Source organism: Boleophthalmus pectinirostris, unplaced genomic scaffold (assembly GCF_026225935.1).
Source record: "Boleophthalmus pectinirostris isolate CB_2022bp ecotype Guang Dong unplaced genomic scaffold, ASM2622593v1 HiC_scaffold_14, whole genome shotgun sequence".
Classification (NCBI taxonomy): domain Eukaryota; kingdom Metazoa; phylum Chordata; class Actinopteri; order Gobiiformes; family Gobiidae; genus Boleophthalmus; species Boleophthalmus pectinirostris.
Window position 1 is genome coordinate 23,388,012 of NW_026571047.1, and position 25,506 is coordinate 23,413,517.

General features: G+C 40.9%; 1 protein-coding gene across 1 annotated transcript in view; it reads right to left on the reverse strand.

The window, feature by feature from the left end:
- The window catches only part of LOC110160424 (cGMP-dependent protein kinase 1-like), a 168,688-nt gene that overhangs the window by 37,746 nt on the left and 105,436 nt on the right, over positions 1–25,506 (reverse strand). The window contains 4 exon segments of the mRNA XM_020925065.2: positions 16,069–16,163; positions 16,271–16,348; positions 18,140–18,203; positions 19,684–19,789. Coding sequence (XP_020780724.1) covers positions 16,069–16,163; positions 16,271–16,348; positions 18,140–18,203; positions 19,684–19,789 — 343 coding nt within the window.

Sequence of the window (25,506 nt, forward strand, 5' to 3'; positions counted from 1 at the left end):
TCTGGTCTCTCAATGTTGTGAAAGGCACTTATAAACTCATCAAAGTGAATAAATAGGATGCTCAGTATGCATAAGGTAAGTGAGGGATAACTTTAGACCACTGCAAAACTTATTTAAAGATGCACTACGTAACTTTTCGATTTGGGGATTTGTCACCTGCTTGTTTCTAAGGCTATGTCATTGCTCTGCTTTGAATGTTCCACAATAAGACTTTAACAAGCTCCACTTTACATTTATTCAATTACAGATGATTTTACAGCTCAAAAATACCATATTTTCCAAACTATAAGTTGCACTTTTTTTCATGGTTTGGGTGTTTCCTCCTATTACATCTGTACCTCTGTCACTTTGCTCTACTGCACATGTCTCCTGCAGAAAGAGCCTCTGTCCTGCTGCAAGAAGTGAAATATGCAGTTGAAAACGGCAATGGAGCAGCAGAAAGAAAGTTTGGAGTGAGCGAGAAACTTGTGAGGGACTGACGGAAAGCGATGGAGAACGCAACTGCACGAGAACAAGGAGGGTGCACCATGAAACTTTCCTGGAAGTCACTGGGTGTATCGACAAAGCCTGGACTTCAGTGACAACCAAAACCATCCTGTCAGGATTCAGAAATGCTGGAATAATTCTAACTATAACTGAAGCCGAGTCTGACGACAGCTACACAGAAGAGGAAGTGGCGCTCTGTTTACCTCTTGAGGTCACGAAGTTGCTCAGAAGTGACACAGAGGATGAAGAATTGAATGGATTAAGTGATTTGCAGTGAGATGGAGAGTTTGGTAAACTTGTTCTGTTCTGTTTATGTTATAGTTTAATAACGGTTCATATGTGACGTTAACAGTCTGTTGTTCTCTGTTCTATTGTTATTACTAGAACTTGACTTTCAACATGAAATGTCGGTTCCTGGTCTCTGATTTTATAAAGTACAACTCTCTCCAAAAAGTGCAACTTATAGTCCGGTGCAACTTATATATGTTTTTTCTTCTTCATGACACGTTTTTTGGCTGGTGCCACTTATACTCCAGAATGATATATAGTCCAGAAAATACGGTACCTAGAAAAACAGGCATTTTTACTGTGAGGGGGGTCGCCTCTCCACAGATCTGGCCTGTAACTTAGTCTAGTTTGGTCTCCATGATGATAGAAGCTTTAATGTCATACTGTGAAACATTCCAGACAAAGCAATAACATCCCCATGAAGAAAAGCGTTTGACATACACCAGAAAAGTTACACAATGCTCCTTTAAAAAGAACTAGTTTTGCTTTTCACATTTTTAAAAGAGTAAAAATCAACAAGTACAGTGTCTTGAGTGTGTGGAAACGCACTTTAAAATATTGACAACTCCTCACGCACTTAAAAGACAAAAAATCCCACAGGTAAAGAAATGCAACACTATCCATGAAATCCCTTGTAAACCACATGAAAAAGATGCTAACAAGAACCAGCAGGAGGCGCTACATGGATCTTTGAGCATAAAACAGTACAAACAGTCTGGTGCTCATTGGATCTGACGGTTTTACTTTATCCTAACAAAACAGGGAGATGATGCCAGCAAGACGCAAAAACAAGCAAAGACCTCTTAACAATTAAAAAGCTTTTATTTGTGAGCCAGGGGGTCTCCATGGAGATGATAATGGTTTAGTTTAAATTGTCCAAAATATAGCATTAAACTGAAATCCATTCTTATTGTGAGTGGGGTCACCTCTCCACAAAACTCAACAACGACCAGCGCAATTGTTCATAATGAGTGCGTACGTGCACCTTCACACCACTTAACAGTAGAGAAACTTACTTTTGATTTCAGTAACAGTGTTGTTGGTGTCCCGTTTTAGCCAGTGCATCAAAGTCTAGAGGTAGTTTTGTTGTGGTGATTCTCAGGATGCGTTCATGTGGTGTCGGAATGATTAGAAAAATGACTTTCCCACTGAAAATTCACATGAACGCCCCCTCATGTAGGAAAAACAACTTGCCAAGTCGGATCTTTCGACACCACATGAATGCAGCATAAGTAGAGTGCGTCATTTATTGGGAAACACCGGAATTGCAGAGAAAATAATGTGAGAATGCGAGAAGATGCGAGATTTACGGGAGCAGGCATGGGACGAGACGAGACGCAATCCGCACAACATGGTTTAGTCCTGTTAAATCCTGTTTTAGTCCTGGTTCAGTCTTGGTTTTAGACCTGGTTTAGACCTGATTTTTGTCCTGGTTTCAGTTCTGGTTTAGTTCTGATTTAGTCCTGGTTTTAGTTCTGGTTCAGAGGCAGGGGAAACACGGGAGGAGGCTCAGTCCACGTGTTGTAAGCAAGAAGAGGCTTTCGTGACCCAGTATCAAACGACCCACGACTCGGGGGTTGGGGACCCCTGATTTGGATGATTTCAGCCCTGGAATCTCCTATCTCTACTGAACCAAAAGGTAAAAGGCAGCTGTTAATTTTAAAACGAACACTACATGTCAATCACAACCACAATGAGCACTTTGAGCTTTGGATCAGCCTAATAATAAAGGTTTACTCTGGGTACGTTTGTGATGAGGAAACAACATTATAACATACAGCAGATCAGAAAATAGCATAATATGGGACAATTAAGTGACAATTTTGAACTTGAAATCCAACCTTTCTACAACAAAACCCACCAGTCCATTGTAACACGTTGTACCTGAAACTCTCTGAGCCTCTGTAGAAAATCAATGAGTGTGAATCCTGGTGGTTTATATGGGGGCAGAGGAGCCACTTCTTCTATGGTGGATGTTACAGACGTGGACAGCAGCTGATCTCTGGGGATGTGTTTTCACTTTGGACACCTTCACTGTCACTCCTCCTCCACAAAGAGATAGAGGAGGAGGACAAAGACCAACAAAGACCGACTGTCCCCGATCAATCAATGTCAGAGGAGCTGTGACAGTTAAAGGGCTCATGTCACGCTGTTTTCTGATTTATGTTTTAATGTTGTTTCCTCATCAAAAACAGACCTGGAGTTGTGTTTTGTTTCGTTCGCATATGTTTAACACACAAACCCTGCATATTAAGACGATGCTCTTTCCTCAAACTGAAAACATTCCACTGTTTCAACATGTGATGTCACATGGTAATACAGGAAGTGCTCCAGTGTGTGTTTTAACTCCATGCACCTTCGCTAGAGTCATTTGGATGATTTCAACTGTGGAACTGACAATCTCTCCTGAACAAAAGGTAAAAGGTAGCAGTTAACTTGAAAACTACCTCTTCGTGACATCACAAGGTGGAACAGAGCATTTTCAGCTTTGGAGATGTAGACAGGATAATGACAAAGGATTACTCAAGCATGTGTGAACGAATCAAAACACAACTCCAGGTCTTTTTTTGAGGAGGTAACAATATAACATGACTTAAAAATCACAAGAGTCAATTTTGCGTAATATAGGAGACAGATCTAGAAACGGCTGTCAAAAGTACAGAAAATCAGCTACTAAATGATACTAAAACAAGTATCGAATAAATAATTAACTATCAAATTAAATAAGTTGAGCAGGTATCGATCAAGCCCTGGGGTCTAAAAATAGCCGCCCATTTAAGTCAGTGGGCCGAGCTCAATGGCACATGACTTGAGATTAGCCTTTAGCCCGGCGAGGTCGATTGAGCATGCGCAGTAGAGCTCTCTTCTCCCCGCAAGGCTGGCGAAACCTAGTGCCTCCGTTCAATTTCATTTCTCTCCAGCGACTAGGTCAAGAATCGAAATACACTAGACAGTTTGCAAGAACCCTGGAAGTTGTAGACCGCACACCGGCCAATCAGTGAAGAGCTGTGAAGCCATGACGTCAAACTCGTCGCGTCTGTCTGGGTCCGTTTTGTGGTACAACACAACAGTAAACAATGCGGTCGAGATGGATGTAGACGAAGACAGACATTCTGTGTTGGTAACATTTCCCGAGATCGAGGATTTCAAGCTGGAACAAAGAGAATGTTTGGTGGTTTTACTAAGGGGAAAGACGTAATTGCCCTTCTTCCTATGGGATTTGGTGCATTACATACGTCACGACCAAATAGCAGCGATTGGTTAAATAAAAAAAGTACCCGCCTACCATCAAGCGAATGAATCCTAATGCTGTGAGGTCAGACGGTTTCCACGAAGAATCAGGCTCAGAATCAGATGGATGAACCAGGCTACTTTTCTCCCGCGGGCACACGTAAATGCACGCAAGCACATGGTTTCAGCAGCACGGTTTCGTGTATCACGTGATCACTTTGACCAATCAGCGCGAGAGGAACTAGAGCAGAGTCGGAGCTAACGATTATAAAGCATTTTTTAAGACAAGTGAAGGATTTTGAGCTGAGAAAAAGTTTCTGATCTAAAAATACTGTAGGTAAAAATCGCCACAAAATCTGACATTTTTGAAAGTTATAGGTGCCCTGTGAGAGTTGTAGGCGCTCTATGAGAAAAATCCTGTCTCAGCAAAGGAGATTTTTTTGCTGAAGTACCAGTGAGTGACCACTACGTCAACTGGAGGCAGCTACAACCAGCAATACCCTATCCAGTTATTTTAATAGATCCATGGTATTAATACTAAAAAAGTCACATCAACTGGACAGAAGTGAACATTTCCTGAATAGTTTTAGAATGATCTTGAGCTGTATCAGAACAAATATAAGAGCATAGACATGCCCATGAACCACTATGCAGCCCACTATGGACCACTGAGGGAATACAAACATATAAGACAATTTGGGAATATAAAAGTACTGTGATTTCATATTTTGAAAATTAAATTCTCCTGTCTGTGTTTTTTATTATCATCGTGGTATCAGAATCTGTATTGAGTATCGAGTCTATTATTTAGTACTGAAATTGAGTTTGAAATGTTCGCATCGTGACAACACTATTTAGGAATAGTACGTTAAACACTGTAATAACTAGACCTTACTTAGACTTAGAGCTGAACAACAGTGACACATTTCACCGACAAGCTTTGTGATCATGATTAAATTTGCGATTCATCTTTTAATAATAGGATTCAAAGTTCACATTTTAAACACGTTTAGACTGAAATATGAACTGACAAACTAATAACAGAATCATATTTCAGAACATGGTTATACAGAGCTGCAGGGCTTTTTTTAAAAGGTATTTTCAAGAGATAAAAACACCCACAGTTGAATAAATGCATCTTAAATAGGTTTAAAGGGACAGTTGGGAATTTTGGACGATAGAATAATTTTAGAAGTAAAACCAAACTTGCATTTGAAGGATTTGTGTCTGAGCAGCAGAGAGTTGTACTTCCTGATAGAAAGTTTGGCAGCAGTGGATCGATATATGAGAAAATAGTCCCTCAACATGCAACGATTCATGTGATGCAAAGTTAGTTTTATTTCAAACATTATTCTATCAACACAAACATTTACATCGACAGTCTGGAGTAAAAATAGAGTTGTTTCAAGAGCTTTGTGGAGTGCTTTGGGTAATGACCAAAAGGACAAGACTGCGGATACAACCGGTCGAAATGAGTTTCATCTGTAGAGTGGCTGGGTGCCCCCTTAGAGATAGGGTGAGGAGCTCAGTCACACGGGAGGAGCTTGGAGTAGAGCCGCTGCTCAGCTGCTCGAGAGGAGCAATGCGGTGGCTTGGGCATCTGTTCCAGATGCGAACTGGACACCTCCCTACAGAGGTGTTCCAGGCATGTCCCATCAGGAGGAAGCCCTGAGGAAGACCCAGGACACGCTGGAGGGACTATGTCTCTTGGCCTGAGAACACTTCGGGATCCCCCTGGAAGAGCTGGAGGAAATGTGTGTGGAGAGGGAAGTCTGGGAGACCATGCTCAGACTGCTCCCCCCGGGACCCACCCTGGCATTAGCAGAAAAAAACGGATGGATGGGCTTTATGGAGTGGGTAAGATTGTTTTTAGTGGCAGGATAACTATGACCATTGACATGCACTAGTCTAGCACCAGTGACCTCTGCAAATACAAGGACTGGATGGAATTTTTAAAAGTGTCTCCACACGTCTCCAACACTTTTAGCTCACTAGGAAATGAGGTCCTATGTCCAAAATTCTGAACTGTCCCTTTAATTGTGGAACATTAGAAACAAACCAATAGCATCTCCATGTTTGCAGACTCCCAATTTGAAAAGATACACAATGTAGCTTTAAAAATGGCAGCCTTTATGATTTGCAACTTGTGTCCATTCAAACTGTGAGTCTTTTCGTTAGTATCAAGATCGAGTTTGGGATTTTAGTATCGTGACACTAGTTCCTAAGTCTCTGAAAAGGCTCCCACCTAAAGAATTGTTATTCACTCTGGACACAATGTTTCAGCCTCAGTGACGTTTTGAGGGCCAGATGGAAGCTGTAGGGGTCCTGATCTGGACCCCTGGCTGCCTTTTGTTTATCACTGTACTATCACAGCATTGTGTGTGATCCCACATGGACTACACTCAGAACTAAACCAGGACTAGAGCAGAACCAAACCAAGTCAAAAATTATAGCAAAATCCATGGAAACAAGGAGGAGTCTCTAAATCTAGACATTAACAAGTACAATCAGTTCTATCACAATTCGATTAAAATGTGATTAATTGTAGCCCTACTCATGGGTTTCAAATTGATGAAAAATTAGGAGTGTTACCATAGCAACAGCAAATAGCAAACAACAATTAAAAACAAAATATCGGTCTTTAGTGGGGCTGCACAATCCGATTATCATTCGTTCATTCGTTTTTTCAAATTAAAATCAGAAGTAAGAAAAGAAAAATACAACAATTTTCTTCATTACTTGTCTTCAAAACCAAAATGAAAAAACAGATAACGATTAGTTTTTTTAGTTTTCGATTTTGTGTTTAAGCAAGTAGCGTCAAAAACAGATAAAGGGCGTTTCCCATTTAATTTAATTTTGACCATGGATCTATAATAAAAACTTGAGATGCCGGATTTTTGCGCTGCATACGGACTAAACCAGGACTGACCCCAGGACTGAACCAGGAGGACTCAACCAGGACTAAGCCAGGACTAAACCAGGACTGAACAAGGAGTAAACCAGGACTAAACCAGGACTAAATCGGGTCTAACCCAGGATTAATCTTAGACTTGAGAGAGACGGAGAACCCTGAGCCCGTGGTGCAAGGTGTCAGTAAAGTGCGATCGGGCGACGGCTGCTCCGTGAGGCGCGGGGCTCTTCGGTCCTTTCACCTGCGGTCACCCGAGGGTCTGCAGGCGCACAACACTTAGTCCTGGCTTAGTTTTGGTTCAGTCCTGGTTTAGTCCTAGTTCAGTCCTGGTTTAGTCCTCCTGGTTCAGTCCTGGGATCAGTCTTGTTTTTGTCCTGCTTCAATCCTGGGATCAGTCCTGGTTCAGTCCTGTTTTAGTCCTAGTTCAGTCCTGGTTTAGTCCTCCTGGTTCAGTCCTGGGATCAGTCTTGTTTTCGTCCTGCTTCAATCCTGGGATCAGTCCTGGTTCAGTCCTGTTTTAGTCCTAGTTCAGTCCTGGTTTAATCCTCCTGGTTCAGTCCTGGGATCAGTCCAGGTTCAGTCCTGGTTCAGTCCATATGGGGCGCAAAAGTCCAGCATCTCCACTTTTCAAATGGTCATTCATGTTTTTGGATAACTCATTTAAACACAAAATCGAAAATAAAATAAAAAAAGGAAACGTATCCATTTTTGGTTTTGGAGACAAATAATGAAGAAAATTGTTTTTTCTTTTTCTTACTTCTGGTTTTATTTTGAAAAACAAACGAACGAATGATACACAGATGATTCATTGCAAACCAGTCAAAATTGCGATTTGAATGGACACAATTAGCAAATCGCAAAGACAATTTTTGATGCACCAAAATTTCCTCCAAAATCAACAAAATATCCAGTTTTATTCTGCATAAAAAATGTCAGTCCTGTAGGTTTGATTTGTAAAAGATGTTCTAAAATGTGATTCTTATATTAGTTTGCCAGTTTGTCAGTCAATTCAAGTGGTGAAAAGTCCTTCAAATGTCACCAATAACATCAACCTGAAAACCGTAAATCCTTGTCCACTGTCTGTCATCTCTTTCAGACATATTGGTTTCTCTCTGTAGACCTCTCACAGGCAGCACTTATAGACCCCATAGCTTTTAGCAGTATGTCTCCTGGTCTGGGCATGGTCCGTTAGGGTTTTAAATTGCCCCTGAGTCTCTGGGGTGAGTTGGCTGGACATTTTATCCTCGACGTGTGATCACGAACGAAGCAAAGACACAAAACTGGCATCTACACTTCAGCAGCTACAGCTCACACAGGCTCCACTGAAGACATGGTCACCACCTCTTTAAAGGGCCCACATTACTCTGTTTAAAGATGCACTGAGTAACTTTCCTGGTGGAGGACCCATTACCTGCTTGTGTCCATGGAGATATTACTGCTTTGCCTGCAGCATTCCAAAGTATGACGTGCTTTTGTGCATGTTTTAGGTATTTTTGAGCAATAAAAACACCCCTAATTGAAAAAAATGCATCATACTTAAGTTTAATACCATATTGCAGAACATTGCAGGCCAACCCCCAACCTGAAAAGTTAGTAAGTAAGTAATAATGTTGTTTTCTAATCACAAATCTACTTGGAGTTTTTTTGTTCATTTGTTTATTTCACACATGTTTAACAAACAAATGCAGCGTATTTAGGCTGAGGTGCTGAGCAAAGCCAAAGGTCTCCCGGCTCAGCCGCTCCATCCTCTGGCTCCTGATTTTATTCTCATGCCTTCAGGGCATCGGTTTTATGCTCCAATACGGAAAACCAACCGGTTTTCTAATTCTTTCGTGCCCTGTGCTATTAAATTATTAAATTCTAAGGGTACAGTTTTATGAAAATTTTACACTGCAATTTGTTTTTTACTGGTGGACGGCAGTTGGACTGACACACTTTGTGTTTGTTTGTGTTTGCTTGGAGATGCTGCAAATGAATTGCCTTATGGGATCAATAAAGTTTTCTGAATCTGAATCTGAGTTCTTCTCTCAGGCCCCGTCCACACTAGTACGTATTTGAGTCATTTTTGTTGTGGATGCAGTGTTTGTCCAGATTAATCCAGTGGAAAACGGCTCCAGAGACGGAACGATCTGGTGCCGCCAGCTCCCACGAATTCATCTGAGTACAGATCTGATCTGGCACTGTGTGGACGCCTGAAACCACTGATACGCTGATGTAGGTCTATGCACCACAAAGTAATTCACGGCCAAAATGCCAAGACTACAATATATGTCCGTTCATATATACGGTCTATGTGTATGACTTGCAGACATATAATCTCTGAAAAGATTAACATGAACCATCTCCAATGCGATAGAAGCACAGAACAGACTCACCATCAGCCGAACACCCCTCTGTCACAGAAAGAACACTCATATTGTACTGAGTTGTATCCTTTAGTCCGACAGAAGCTGAACTGCATCAGCGCACAAGGAGTGAGCTGTTTTTATGAGCGCTTAGTTTATGCAAATGAGCCATGCGGGTTTAAGTTTCATTTCTGTAAAATGCAAACAAATATTTGCAAAGCTGTATGGATAGGGAAGGCTTGCAGACACAGAAATGATGTGTCTGGACGCAAATCGTTTCTGATACACTGATACAATGATTCATTTTAGTGTAAACGTAACCTAAAGTTTAAATACAGCAACAAAAACTCACCATCCTAAATGGCAAAGCATCCACAATAATTGAAAACACCACCTTGTTCCACCTTGTGATGTCATCTACTACAAGAGCTCCACTCTGTTTTTAAGATCCATACTCCTTCACTAGAATCATGGTAATTTCAGCCCTGGAATCGCCAATCCCTGCTGAACAAAAGATAAAACTTGAAAACTGCTTCATGACATCACGAGGTGGAATAGATCATTTTGAGCTTTGGAGATGCAGACAAACTAATAATAAAGGATTACTCAAACATGTGTAAATGTACCAACATTACAACATGGCTTAAAGCTCACAAGAGTCAGTTTAGTGTAATAAAGGACTTTAACAAACCTTTAAGAAACTAAGAAGATCTTCACTTACTGACTATGATAATATTAAGTCCAGTTCTATACCAGACTTATGGTTAATATCTCTGTAATTACTATCTACATCAAACAAAAAATGGCACAAAAGATCTTTTCTGTCAGCATAAACAAACAAAAGTGAATTTATTTTTTTCACAAAGCTTCAAAAAGTTGTGTCATTATTCAACTCCAAAGACCTGATTGTTGTCAGTTGAAAGGATTTTTAAACCATGAGATTAATAATGCAGGTTTGTGGAGCCAACCTTTAACATCTCTAACAAATAATGATGAGGATCAGTGTTTTTGGATTCCTGTTTCGCATATTTCTCTCAAAAACAGTAAATCTCCCATAGAGTGATACTGATGCTTTGAGGTGACATGACCATTACCATGATGAAACAACGCACACATTAACAAAGGCTATGTTCAGACTGCAGGGCTTAATGCTCAATTTGGATTTTTTTGTGAAATCCGATTTTTTTGCGAGGTCGTTCACATTTCCAATTAAATGCAACTTGTATGTGATCTCCAGTGTGAACTTTAAACACCCCAAAAGTGTCCCCCATGTGCACTGGAGGACACAACGACGTCACATGCAGCAAACATGCTCAGTGTTTATGGAAGTTGCCTAAACGCTGGGCTTGTCTCGAAAAAAACAGTCCAGTGCTTCATAAAATGGACAGGTTACACGTCCACAGCCGCTTTGTTTGTTTGAGTCTTAAGCCTCCTTGTATTGGCTCGCAGGCTTTTTATTTTTCGTTGACACTGGAGCCAGGACCGCCTGTATCCGTGCTCAGACATTTCTTTGGCAATCATTTTCAAAAATACAGCGATCCCCCCAAATATTAATAAACTCTCTAACCCTCTTTCCCTCCATTGATGAGACTCCAAGCCTGACGTGTAGGTGGGATGAATGTGACCTGACCGTTCAGACTGAAGTCGCATGTCAAAATATCAGATATGTATTGGCTTTAGGAGCACATATCCAAGTGGCCTGGGTCGCATTTGAAAAAATCGGATCTGTGTCGTTCAGACTGTCATTAAAAGATCAGATACAAGTCACATAGGGGCCAAAAAACTCGGATATGGTTCACTTCAGGCTGCAGTCTGAATATAGCCAAAATCTGCCCAAAATGTTTTAAGGTAGTCTGAAAACTCATCAATAGGATTAATGTTCATGTTCATGGTCCTGTTTAAGTGTTTGATTTTCAACAAAAAGGTGAGACTAACACAGAAAACTTACGCAGAAAACACACATCAAAGTTCTTGAAGAGGTGCAAAAGCAAGGAACAGCAATTTACAAGTGACAAAAAATGCATAGCACATTCAGATGACCAATCTATAAAAGCGTTTTTATTTTTTTAATTACACTACCAGTCAAAAGTTTTAGAACACCACACTTTTTCCAGTTTTTTACTGTTCACTGTTGACCAAAACATATTCTAAACTTTTGATTCATGAAAGTGTCCACCTTTGGCAGATATAACAGCTGAACACACTCGTGGCTCGTTTTTTTTTTTTTTTTACAATAGAAATCAAATATTCTTCAGAAAGTTCTTCCCAAGTCTGTTGCAGAAGTTCTCATAAATGTGTGGTACTTGTAGGTTTCTTGGCTTTCACTCTTCTGTCCAGTTCATCCCTAAACCAGCTCGATGGGGTTTAAGTCTGGACACTGTGCTGGACACTCCATGTTTTCAAGCTTTACCATCTTGTTCTTTTTTCCTGAGGTAGTTTTGGCAGAGCTTGGACTTGTGATTTGTATCTTGTATCTTTTTTTTAACCTCTGTCTGTTCAGTTCTTACCTTTGTACCATTTCGAGCTCTTCATTGGATTGCACGCCTTGAACTGCAATAAATAACTTGAAAAATTGGAATGTTCTAAAACTTTCGACTAGTAGTGTGTTTCGGCAAAAAGCATTTGTGGGATCATTTTTCTTGCTTTGACCATGGTATGAGATGATAAGTTAGTTTGTGACAGTAATTTAATGTGTGAGAGTCTTGTTTAAGCTCACAAATCATCTGACCTGTTGTAGTTCATAGGTCAGCTCTTTCTGTGTGAAAATAAAGATCAGTTTAAGTGTAACTTGCTTCTAACAGAGCAGTGCTTCCAGTTAGCATCACACCTCCAGGGAATGTTGAAGCCATCAGCTGCAAAATATAAACAGGCCCGTGCCCACCAGCTAAGATTATGATATCATCAAAATAAAACAAAACAAGACAAGTTTTAAAAGAAATAGTCAGCCCGTGATATGTGCAAAAAACAAAACTAAAAATATTCAGTTGGATTTCCGAGCTGAGAGAGAGATCATTTTTTATTTCCAATGCAAATAAGGAACATATTTGCCGAAAGACTAAAAAGTGGACTGTGAAACTTTTCTCGAGGAGGATCTGCCATCTGCTTGTCTCCATGGAGATGTGCTTGTTATTGGGTTGCCTGGAAAATTCCACAGTATGACATTAAACATATCTATTTCTTTATCTTTCTTTATCTTTTATTTACTCAGCTTCAAGTATTCCCTTTTTACAATCCTGTCATCTGCTTGTCTCCATGGATATAGATACCGTAAATTCCAGATTATAAGAACTACTTTTTCTGTGGCTAATAAAATGATGCGGCGAATATATGGACGGATTCTTTTTTTGGCACATTGTCCTTGCATCTATACGGTCTATGGTTTGGCAAAACAGCGGATACACGCAGCCTGAGTGCAGAAAACACAGCTGTCTGTGCGGGTAACATATGGATCTAGGGTTAAAGCGATAGTTCGGATTTTTTTTACATAAATCTGTATGGCATCCCCATGAGCAGTGTCGTGTATCCACACTGACTTACCCCCGAAAGCGTCCGGTGAGCCAAGATACTGGCCGTATTCGGTGCTGAGGAAAGTAGTCCGGCAAGTTGGCTGGGGACATTAAAATAAAAAATGTTTCTTCTCAAAACAATATGTGTTCAAAAGAGTGATACATTTGCATCACAAAACCATCGTCCTCAAAAAAGTCAGACCTCATAATCGCTTGGCACTATTTTCTTTCCGTTCGTATCACTGCGTCCCCAGCCAACTTGCCGAACTTCTTTCGTCAGCACCGAAAACGACCAGTATCTCGGCTCACCGGACACTTTCGGGGGTAAGTCAGTGTGGATGCATGACACTGCTCACGGGGGTGACATACAGATTCATGTCAAAAAATCCGAACTATCCCTTTAACATGAAGCTGCAACACTAGTTCGTGATATTGTCAGCACACTCAAACAGTTTGTATCTTGTGATAAAATAAGTTACGATGCAAAATGAACATTAGTGAGAGGGATACGTCTTATCTGTATGTTTTATTGACAAGAAGAAACGTCTCAAACTTCAGTAGCCGGACATCCACTCATACCTGATTGATAGAACTAACCCCGCCCCCGAGAGAGTCTGAAATCTGCTGAAATCCTCCAAGACACTGACATGATACAGACAGGCCAGAGGCTCTTTCTGCAGGAGACATGCACAGTAGAGCCTGGGGAGGGACGGGGGTGAGTTTAATTGTGTTTTGAACAGCTGTTTTGCGCTTCATACACGCTCCCTCCTCATGGAAAATACACAAAGAAATGCAGATAATGCAGCTTTTAAAGACAAGTTAAAGGCAACTGATGTGGCTGTGGAAGAAGGAAACAGAGCTGCTGCACGTGAGCTCAGCATTAAAGAGTCGATGGTGAGATTTTGGTTACGGCAAAGTGATGAACTGACACAATGCAAAAAGACGACAAAAGCTTTTAGAGGCGAAAAAAGCAGACAGCCCGAACTTGAAAACGCTCTTGAAGACGTGGACACCTGCAGCTTATATTCAGGTGCAGCCTATATATGTACAATTTTAAAAACGTGTTAAAATTTAGTTGATGCGGCTTATATTCAGGTGCGCTCAATAGTCCGGAAAATACGGTAAATTTATAATCCCAGTAAAGCCGTATTGTGGAACATTCCAAGCTAAAGCACTAGCATCTCTATGTAGACAAGCAACACCAGAAAAGTTATAAAGTGCACCTTTAAAATCTGAAAATGCCTCACACTGAGACACAATACACTAAGTCGCTCTAGCCAATCGCCATGGTGACATTTAAAATGATTTCATCTGTAGAAAACATCTCAGAAATGACATTTATTAAAAAAAAAACAAAAAAACGTAAGTGTTCATAAACTGCAGTTCAGGGGTCAACGCAGTCTCAGCCTTCATCACAACTCAATAATGTCTGAAAGAGTGTTTACCTATGTCCTGGTGATAAGGGGTCAAAGGTCACACTGCAGCGTCTGAATAAAACAGAATTTCCCTGAATGCAACACGGCCTGACAGGAAATGAGGTGAGAAGGGACAGAGTGGAGCTTTATTACAAGTTTGATGTTTGTTCTGCTTTGTTTTCGGTTATTTGGGATGATTTGCAATTTAGGAAGGTGAGTTTTTGTTGTTGTATGTAAACTTTAGGTTATGTTTACACTGGAAACAAATCACTATCACCGTATCCAGACACGTCGTTTCTGTGTCTGCAAGCCTTCCCTATCCACACAGCTTTGCGCATATTTGTTTAAGTTTTACAGAAACTAAACTTAAAACCACATGGCTCATTTGCATAAAATAAGTGCTAAAAAAAACCAACTCATTCCTTGTGCCTTGCTTCTGTCAGGACACGACTCAGTGGATTATATGTGTTCTTTCTGTGACAGAGGGGTGTTCTGCTGATGGTGAGTCTGTTCTGTGCTTCTGTCACGTTGGAGATGGTTCATGTTAAACTTTTCAGAGATCATACGTCTGCAGGTCAGTTGCAGCAACCGATTTCAAGCCGAGGAATCAAAAGCCATGTCCCCTTCACTATCATTTCAATCAGTGTGCATTCTGCTAAACCAACCACTGCACATCGCGTCAGGTTTGTGAAGTTGTGTCTTATTTTATGTCATGCTTTTGTATATTTATGGAGAATTTTTGTGTGGGAGCATGGATGATGTATAGTGGGGTGCTCAATACATCGATCGCGATCTACCAGTCGATCACAAAGGTCGTGTGGGTAGATCAGAGTGTCATATTACTCGTCTTGGGTTCGTTCGCGTTTGTCGTCGGTCTTGTCTCTCACTTAAGGTCTGACACTCGACAAGTGTGATCGTATTTCATTATGGCCACTGCTGTTGGCAAAAAACTTGTACTGGAGTGTGGGAGCGGGTCTCTCTTCAGTCTGTCCGCTCATTTAGAACCTGTGGATAATGTGCGGCATATCACACATATGCTCTTTGCGCGCGCCTTTTCCGCAACAGTATGTACCTCCATGTACCAGCGTGTATCACAGCGCAGGTTAAACTTTTTAAAACATCCTACCCATCTGTCCGCCTCACATCAGGGCAAGATGAAATACGAAGCAAAAATGAATCTAAATTTATGTTGCAGTGTTGGCAGAGAAGATGCCTACAGCACAGAGCAGGCCTAACACGACATGTGGCTTAAGTTTGCCTAGTAAAAGTGCACAAATGCATCTGTGTTTGTCACGATGTGCATTTGGTTTGGTAAACGTGCAGAGGCTAAATCCCACTGCAAAACCAGTAAGAGAATATAACTCCAGTTAGAAACTTGAAAAAACAGGTTTAAAAATCCTACCCACTTTCTTCATTTTTTCACAGTTTTGTGTAAAGTGCCAGTGGAAGTTCTCTTAAAGAAGGAGTTCTCAAACTGTGGGTGAGGGTCCAAAAAAGGGGCGCAGAGTGTTTCAGTGCCGTACAGTTTGCTTGTCTTTGTAGCAGGTGGATCATTTTATCATTTTATAAGTAGCTAGCATTGCTGAAAAAGTGTGGGCACCCCTGATGTATAGGCTTGAGGGCATTAAATTGGAAATATCTTACATCAAACCATAAGGAAAGTTCAGATAGAGGAAGAAGAGATCACTATATTTCTCAAACATGCATCTTCAGGCCTGTTTTAAATAAGGGAACAGTATTATATCAAAATAGAAAGCTCCTAAGAGTCTATTTTGCATAATATCTCCTCTTTAACGGTGATTCTTTTACTCTCAGTGGGCAGTGCAGTTGCCTCACTCAGTTTGTATGTATAATTTAAATATTTCCAGAGGTGTATTTGCTCTCACCCCTGCAGCGCTCTCTCCCCAAACCAGTCTCCTCTGCTGAGCTCTCGCAGCAGCACCGGCTCCTGACTGGACGGGTCTGTCTGAGTCACATTTACCTGAACAGAAAGACATCCAAGTGTGAAAAACAGAGTATTTTAGAAAAGTATTTCAGCAGCAGTATGTATAATCCCTCAGGTCTGAAGCAGCAGTGAGTGTTATTTACCATTCCTTTACTGATGATGAAGAAAGTGTCTCCTCTGGCCCCCTGTCGAATTATAAACTCCCCATCGTCATAATGAGTCTAAAAACACACACAAAAACACAATTTATTCTTTATTACTTAGTCAATATATATTCATTAATTTAATTTCTGAAAAAAATGTTTAAAGGTTGCTGTGTGACCATAGCGGCTGAGCTCATCAGATTTCAGACGCTACGCAAGGCTGGGCTTGGTTAGTATTTCGATGGGAGACTACTGCTGTTATGTCCTTAGGCAAAACACTTCACACAAACTGAAGAAAGTGGTGTGGGTATGCTATATAATTCTGAAATCTGATACATCATCTTTGTTTTTCTCAGTAGCATCTATAATTTAGTATTTATATGAAAAAAGTGTAGGTATTTATGTCTGTAATCAACCAGAAAAGTTGTTATATTTGTCTTACTGAAACAGTGGATTTTTTTCTTTGGTATTGGTCACCATCGGGTGTTGTATGTTGTAGTATTGTCACAAATAATAAATAAATAATAAATAAATTGCACTTTCTTTATGTTTCCATGAGGTCTTATACAAGTTCTGATACAGCTCAAGATCATTCTAAGACTCTTTCAATATTGAGTAGCTAAATATTGATTCTATTTTTATTTATTTATTCTTTATTTTAGACACAAACATTCAGACCATAGTTAAAAAGAAAAACTTGATACTGCACTCAAATTAGTCCATAAAGTTCATGAAAAAGTAAGGGGCTAGATCTTTACCCTGATTTTAGCACAAGTGCAAGTGTGGGGTGTGGAGTTCTCAACAGTCGGTGCGTCGTGGCTGAATATCAGGTGGAGTGGAGCAGACTGAGAGCGTGATGTGGCGCGTTCAGTGAATTGTCACAATCATAAAAATAAATATTATACGAGTTCAATGAACAACATGTAACATGCTAAAGGCTTTTTTTATTTGGAAATATATTATGAGCTGCTCATTCACATGAGGCTGTTTACAGCGATGCTGCAATGTCAATTTCCTCACATTCTCGCTGCCGAACACTGACATTTACTGACAGCTCAGGGCTGTGACCGTAGTGCAGAGGCACGTATCATATCTGTGCGCAAAGCGGTAACAGCAGAAACATTTATATGACAATAAACATAATCTGCGAGACTTCCACCTGTGTGGGACCAAATGCAGTGGACCTGAGAGACGAAAATGTGAGCGGTCAGCGGGAGCAGCGGTGGACACTCAAACCTCAGGTGAGAGGTGCAGTAGTGGACTGCCGAGACAGACGGGAGCGGGTGCGAGAAAGCAGAGGGTCTGCTGGGATGGGAAGCACATGAGACAGACAGTCGTCTTAAACGAATGCAGAGAAAACTATAAAAGGTTGATTTGTGTGCGCGTGCACGGGCTTACAGCGGTGAGTGTTCGTAACACAAACCCAGTCAATTCTGTCATGGCCCACACAAAATTCTATATTCCTGGTGCCTCTGCTGGTGTGTACTTGCATTGTGGGGTTCCAGAGCTGTTTTATTGTCATGTATATAACTCTTCCCACACGCTGCTTTACTGCCCGATAATGAGGTAAAGATTACAGACATTCCCCACACTGGCAGTGCTTTGAAAAGCCATAGCGGTCACAGATTGGTTCAGATGCTGTCACCATATATGTACTTGTATCGTCCTACTCCAGCCTCCAGCAGCGAAGTACAGCCCCACCTGGACATGCCCACTCCTTAGCACCAGCACCAGTGCTAAAGATTGGGGACAAGATCAGTGTCCGGTGCTTTCTCCGAGCAGAAGTGGAATAGCGTTTGTATTCTAGTTTTAATATTATTTGGTATCTGATTTTGAATAGTTTTGACAACCCTGGTGCGTCTCTCTCACCTCCTCCATGACATCAGCCAGTTTGCTCAGAGTCTCCTCCGTGAGGCTTTGGAAAGTGGGAACGCTGCAAGTGAAAAATAAAAGGATTAAAAATGCATACATCCTGCAAAATTAATGAAGATTATGATATATTTACTTGATTTTAAATGCTTCCTCTGGTGTTACACTAATGCTGCTGTCTACAAACTGTAACAGATGATGTGACTTGGTGGAATAGTCTTTATTTATCTTATCCCTTTCAGATTAATGGTGTGTTTATCTTTAATCGTGTCTTTATCAACAGGCACACAATATAATGTACTCATTATGGGAAATAGGACTAAACCTGGAACTAAACTTAGACTAGACCAGAACTAAACCAGGACTAGACCAGGATTTAAACCAGGACTAAACCGGGACTAAACTGGAACTAAATCTAAAACAAATTCTAGACTAGACCAGGCCTAAACCAGGAACTAAATTTATACCAAACCAGGACTAAACCAGGACAAAACAAGGAACTACATCTATATTAAACCAGGACTAAACCAGGACTAAACTAGGACTAAACCAAGTTAACGGGATGGGCCTGCTCAGGATTTAAATGGGAGACAACAACTTTCAGATTAAACACATATATCTTTAAAAAACGTGCTTTTATTGTGGCGGGTACTTGTTATGGGAAACAGAACTAAATCTGGAACTAAACCTAAAGTAGACCAGGATTAAACCAGGACTAAACCAGGACTAGACCAGCACTAAACCAGGACTAAGCCTAAAGTAGACCAGGACTAAACCAGGACTAAACCAGGAACTAAACCAGGACTAAACCTAAAGTAGGCCAGGACTAAACCAGGACTAAACCAGGACTAAACCAGGAACTAAACCAGGACTAAACCTAAAGTAGACCAGGACTAAACCAGGACTAAACCTAAAGTAGACCAGGACTAAACCAGGACTAAACCAGGACTAAACCAGGAACTAAACCAGGACTAAACCTAAAGTAGACCAGGATTAAACCAGGACTAAACCTAAAGTAGACCAGGACTAAACCAGGACTAAACCAGGAACTAAACCAGGAACTAAACCAGGACTAAACTTAAAGTAGACCAGGACTAAACCAGGACATAATCAGAACTACACCAGAACTATACCAGTACTAAACCAGGACTAGACCAGCACATAATCAGAAAGAAACCAGGACTAAACCAGGACTAAACAGGGACTAAACCAGGACTACACTGGGACTAAATTGGGACTAAACCGGGACTTGAACAGTAGAACACCCATTTTAAAAAAGGGCTTTTATTGTGGCAGGTACCTCTTGAGGAAGTCCATGTACTCAGAAACAGGACTAAATCTGGAATTAAACCGAAACTAGACCAGAACTAAACCGGGACTAAACCAGGACTAGACCAGGACTAGATCAGAAAGAAACCTTGACTAAACCAGGACTAAACCAGAACTAAACCAGGACTTGAACGGCAGACCAAACTCTATCTAATGCCCTTTCAGATTAAACCCATAGATCTTTTTTTTTTGAAGTGCTTTTATTGTGGCGGTACCTCTTGAGGAAGTCCATGTACTCGTTATGTTTGATGAGGCCAGTTCTCATCATTATGGTTTGGAAGCAGTGGCGGTCGATGGCCCATAGCTTCACGTGCGTCAGAGCTGCAAAAGACACATCAATAAGTCACAAGTCTCCACAGGACTTTACACAGAACACATTAGCTCTCCCTGCGCTTCAACTTCATAATCGCGCTAATTAAAAAAACAGCGGATACATATTTAATGCCACGTTTCACAGGGAGCAAGTGAATTTTCTCCAGAGCGGAAAAGATCGAAAGAAAAACTCCTCAGAAAATAAAGCTTTGGATCTATTTTTTTTCTCAGCTCGTTCCCCTACTAAAACCATTATCTACATTAGTTAAAGCTTCACTATGTAACTTTTCTGGTGGTGGGTCTGCTTCCTTCTTGTGGTGATGTTATTGTTTTGCCAGGAATGTTCCGCAGTATGGCTTTAAACTCTCTATCTATCTATCTGATGTTTTTATTGCTCAAAATACCTTCAAAACTTCCATTCTTACTGTGAATCTTACTGTGAGGTGGGACCAAGTCGTTGTTTTACTTGTCTCAAGTAAGTCTCAAGTCTTTGACCTCAAGTCCGAGTCAAGTCCCAAGTCGTCTGCTTTGAGTTTCAAGTCATTTCAAGTCTTGAAACCAAAGTATCTCAGATTTTTGCAATTTATATGAATTTTAAACTAAATTGTACTGTAAAATCATAGTAGATTTATATATGGACTAAAACCAGGTCTAAACAAGGACTAAAACCAGGTCTAAATCAGGTCTAAAACCAGGACCAAAAACAGGTCTAAACCAGGTCTAAACAAGGACTAAAACCTGGTCTAAAACCAGGACTAAAACCAGGTCTAAACAGGACTAAAACCAGGTCTAAAGCAGGTTAAAACCAGGACTAAACCAGGTCTAAACCAGGTCTAAATCAGGTCTAAACCAGGTCTAAAACCAGGACTAAACCAGGTCTAAACCAGGTCTAAACCAGGACTAAAACCAGGTCTAAACAGGTCTAAACCAGGTTAAACCAGTCTAAACCACTAAACCCAGGTCTAAACCAGATCTAAACCAGTCTAAAACCAGGACTAAACCAGATCTAAACCAGGTCTAAAACCAGGTCTAAACCAAGACTAAAACAGATCTAAAAGCAGGATTAAAATCAGGTCTAAACCAGGTCTAAACCAGGTAAACCAGGAACCAGGTCAACCAGGTCTAAAACCCAGGTCTAAACCAGGTCTAAAAGTCTAAAAACTAAAACCAGGTCTAAAACAGGACTAAAACCAGGACTAAAAAACCAAACCAGGTCTAAACAGAAACCAGGACTAAACCATGGTAATAGCAGTATATTTATTATTATCATTCTATTATTATTATATTGTATGATGCTACTTGTATTTCTTGAGTGATTTGTTTTTGTTAGTTTGTTTTTTTATTACTTTTTGTGCACATAAAGCGGATGTCACAGAAAGAAAAAAAGTGCAATAATGTAATAATTTTCCCCTGCCCCACTGTCTCCAGAGAAAAGAAAGATAAATAATAGTACATAAATAATAAACTAAATAATAATAAATACGAGGAGAAAAAAATAAACAAAACAAAAATTTACAAAAAAAAACAACTAAAATCAGTTAGTTTAAAGTATTTTTGTCTATAAAATGAAAGTGTGTCTAAACAGTCTATACATCTGTTTACTCAAATAACAGAAACCGAAATCATTCTAATTAGTAAACCAGCTATAAAACTAAATTATGTCCAGGTAGCTTAATGATAACTAAACTTAGCATAATTGTAATCAGTAAGACTAAAATTTTTGTCCTGCAAAAAATCAACCAGGTCTAAAACCGTGGGAGAACTAAACTATCAGGACTAAAGAACAGATTACTGTATTTCTCCAGACTAACGTAAAACCATCTATGCATAAAAAAAACCAGGTAAAACCCTAGAAACAGGTTAATTTCGATAAACTTCTTTAAACCAAGACTAAAACCAGTAAAGTACAAAATTAGAAACTCAGGAGAAAAGAAACATTTCAGATTTAAAGGTCAGGTTAAACCAGGTCAAACTTTAAACCACCAGGTTTTAAAACCAGGTCTAAACTAAAACCCAGGTCTAAAACAGTAAAACAGGACTAAAACAGTTTAACTAGTTAATTATTGTTATTATTATTATTATTATTGTATGATGCTACTTGTATTTCTTGAGTTTTGTTTTTGTTAGTTTGTTTTTTATTACTTTTTGTGCACATAAAGCGGATGTCACAGAAAGAAAAAAGTGCAATAATGTAATAATTTTCCCCTGCCCCACTGTCTCCAGAGAAAAGAAAGATAAATAATAGTACATAAATAATAAACTAAATAATAATAAATACGAGGAGAAAAAAATAAACAAAACAAAAAAATTTACAAAAAAAAACACTCTTATAATATGTGTATGTCAGTTAGTTTTCTAAGTTATGTTTTGTCTGCATAAAAATGAAAAAGTGTGTGTACATGTGTTGTTTGATTGACAGTTCTATACATCTGTTTACTCATGAATAAAAACATGAAACCGAAAGTCCATTTTGTAGTATTTCTTGAGTTTTTCAGCGCATTGTGACACCACGGTAACTCCTAAATACCCCGGACGAACATTATGTCACCGCAAACTATCAATATGGTAGCGTGTATATGATGGATTTTGGTAATTATGACCGATAAAAACTTGCATAATTGTCCTCATAATCAGTTATAGACTAAAATTTTTGTCTCTGCAACACCCTTACAATCACACCAGGATATTATAAGGTCTGTCGGGGCTATAATTGTTAACATTACGTGGGAGAGGACCATCTGAAGACAGTATCCCGAAGAGTACAGTTAGCGTCGCCATGGCAACAGAGGATGGATACCTGATGTCTGTCTCTCGTTCTTTCTCTCATTTCAAATCTTTATCCGTTCTTTTTTCTTTCAGTTTTAAATTTTTTTTTAAATCGTATTACGTTCAGAGATTTAACCGGAGCCCACCGTCGTGCATTAGCATTAGATTAGTAATAAAATAAAACCACAAAGGTAAAACTGTTGCCTAGAAACAGGTCTAATAATTCGATGGTTAAAGACTTCGGATGGAGTTTAAACAGGCGCCCAGAGAGAGGACATAAAAGTTAGCGCAGAGGTAATGAAGACGAGTTTGGAAAGTACAAAAATTAGAAACATCAGCCTGAAAGTTTTGAAAAGAAACTATTGTCAGATTTAAAGGTGCACTGTGTAACCTGTCTGCTGGAGGGTCCTTCTTGTCCTGCTGGTCTCCATCTGTGGCTTCAATGTTCCACAGTAGAATTAAAAATACGTGTATCATTCGTTCATTCGTTTTACAAAATAAAACCAAAAATAAGAAAACAAAAAAAAAAAATAATAATTTCTTCATTATTTGTCTACAAAACCAAAATGAAAAAACGAATAACGACCGTTTCATTTTTTACGTGACTTAAACTGCAAAACTGGACTTTTGGACTGAACCAGGACTAAACCAGGTCCGGGACCAGAAAGGAACCAGACCGGGAATGAGACCAGGACTTAGACCGGGACCAGGCCAGGACTGAGGCCGGGACCAGACAGGACCAAACCGTAATTGAGACCGGGCCTGAGACTGGGACTGAGACCAAGACTGTGACCGGGACCAGACTGGGACTGAGACCGGGACCAGACCGGGACTGAGACCGGGATCAGACTGGGACCAGACCAGGACTGAGACCGGGACTGAGACCGGAACCAGACCGGGACTGATACCAGGATCAGACTGGGACTGAGATCAGGACCAGATCGAGACTGAGACCGGGACCAGACCGGGACTGAGACCGGGATCAGACTGGGACCAGACCAGGACTGAGACCGGGACTGAGACCGGGACTGAGACCGGGACCAGACCGGGACTGATACCAGGATCAGACTGGGACTGAGATCAGGACCAGATCGAGACTGAGACTGGGACCAGACCGGGACTGATATCGGTATCAGACTGGGACTGAGACCGGAACCAGACCGGGACTGATACTGGGATCAGTCTGGGACCAGACTAGGACTGAAAACGGTTCAGTCCTGGTTCAGTACTGGTTCAATCCTGGTTCAGTCCTGGTTCAGTCCAGCATCGCAGGGTGTTTTCACACCGACAGTATTTGGTGCGCACCAAACGGTCCATTCGAACCAAAAGTGGTTAGTTCGGTTCGTTTGCGTTGGTGTGAAAGCGTCAATCGGACTCGGACCCGAACCAAATCAAGCGGACCGAGACCGCAAAAAAGAGGTGGTCTCGGTTCGCTTGAATCCGCACCAAATGACCAACTTTGGTGCGGTTCCTCTGGTGTGAACGCGAACCCGGGTCCAAACCATAGACAGTATGGACAAACGGACTATTCCAAATGCATCATGGGAGGGACACGCGTCTCCTCTGCCTGAAATGACGCGCTGTACGATTCCAGCGCAGTAACAGATTGTTGTCCAGACGCAGACGCGATTCATTTTCAAATTATTTTACCAACAATGGCCAATACAGAGAATGTAACACACGAAGATCAGAGCAAGTATCAGTGTGCGAACGTGTGGCTCCAGAGTGAGTCAAAATTGGGGGTGCGCACCCCTGTTCGGGACCTACACGCACAGAGACGACCCGGTGTTTCCCCGTGATCAACAGCAACCAACATTTGTTATTTTAGGCTTTAATTAACCAAATAATTTTTACGGCAATAGGCAATCGCCCATTCAATTGATACAACTTGAAAAAAGTCCCTGCTTTTTAGCCTAGTGTGAGAAATACAGTCGGACTAGATCCAAACCAGAGTCCCGAACCAGCGGGGGCAGCTCCGGTTCAGTCCGGGCTCAGAGGAGCTGGAGCGGGGAGCCTCGACCTGAGGAAGCGCTTTCCCCGGGAAGAACCAAATGCGCGGAGGACGGACGCTCAGAACAACATATAACAAACCAAACTGGACTCACGCTTCTGTCCGGATGCTACACCACCTCGGAACCAGCCGTGGTTCTTGAGCGCGGAGAACCGGAGCAGCGCGCCCGGACCTGTAGTCCACAGCGCATTCTCGCTTTTCCCGCACGGAAACAGCGCGCAGACGACGGAACGTACCCGCTCAGACCCAGTCATTGCGCACTGGTCTTGCTCGCCACTGTTTGGAACCAGCACATGGAGGATGAAGCCTCCGGACCATCTGACCAACGCGCTTGTAACAGAAGACCAAGGACCAGACCCCAGCCCCGTCCTGAGGAGCTGCGCGCTACTGTGAGCGCTGTTGGCTGCTGCTGTTACCCGAACTCTGGGCTGATGCGGTGAGTTTGTACAAAGTTCTACATGTTGCTGTTTTATGAGTTCATGGTGATAATTTGAGATGAGGACGGCCCGTGGTATTAACAGGAACATCGGTGTTGGTAACTGGAGGTTTCGCTGTTTTACCGGGGAAACAGAGACACGTGAATCGAACCAGTTTTGGTTCGTTTGCCGGTGTGAACGCGGACCACACTGGAGTGTATTTGCTACATAATAACAATTTTATTGCCTGGTGCGGACCAAATAATCGAACTAGCGGTGTGAAAACGACCTAAGTCACGGAAAAGCGACTTAACGTTATCCGTTTTTTTCCATTATTCATTTAAACACAAAATCGAAAACTGAAAAAAACGAATCTTTTTTTTTTTTTCATTTTGGTTTTGGAGACAAACAATGAAGAGAATAGTTGTTTTTTCGTTTTCTGATTTTTTGGTTTTATGTAAAAACTAATGAACGAACGATATACGGATTCTTAAATGTAAAAATGTCCATGGAGACTTGCAATTGAAATTACA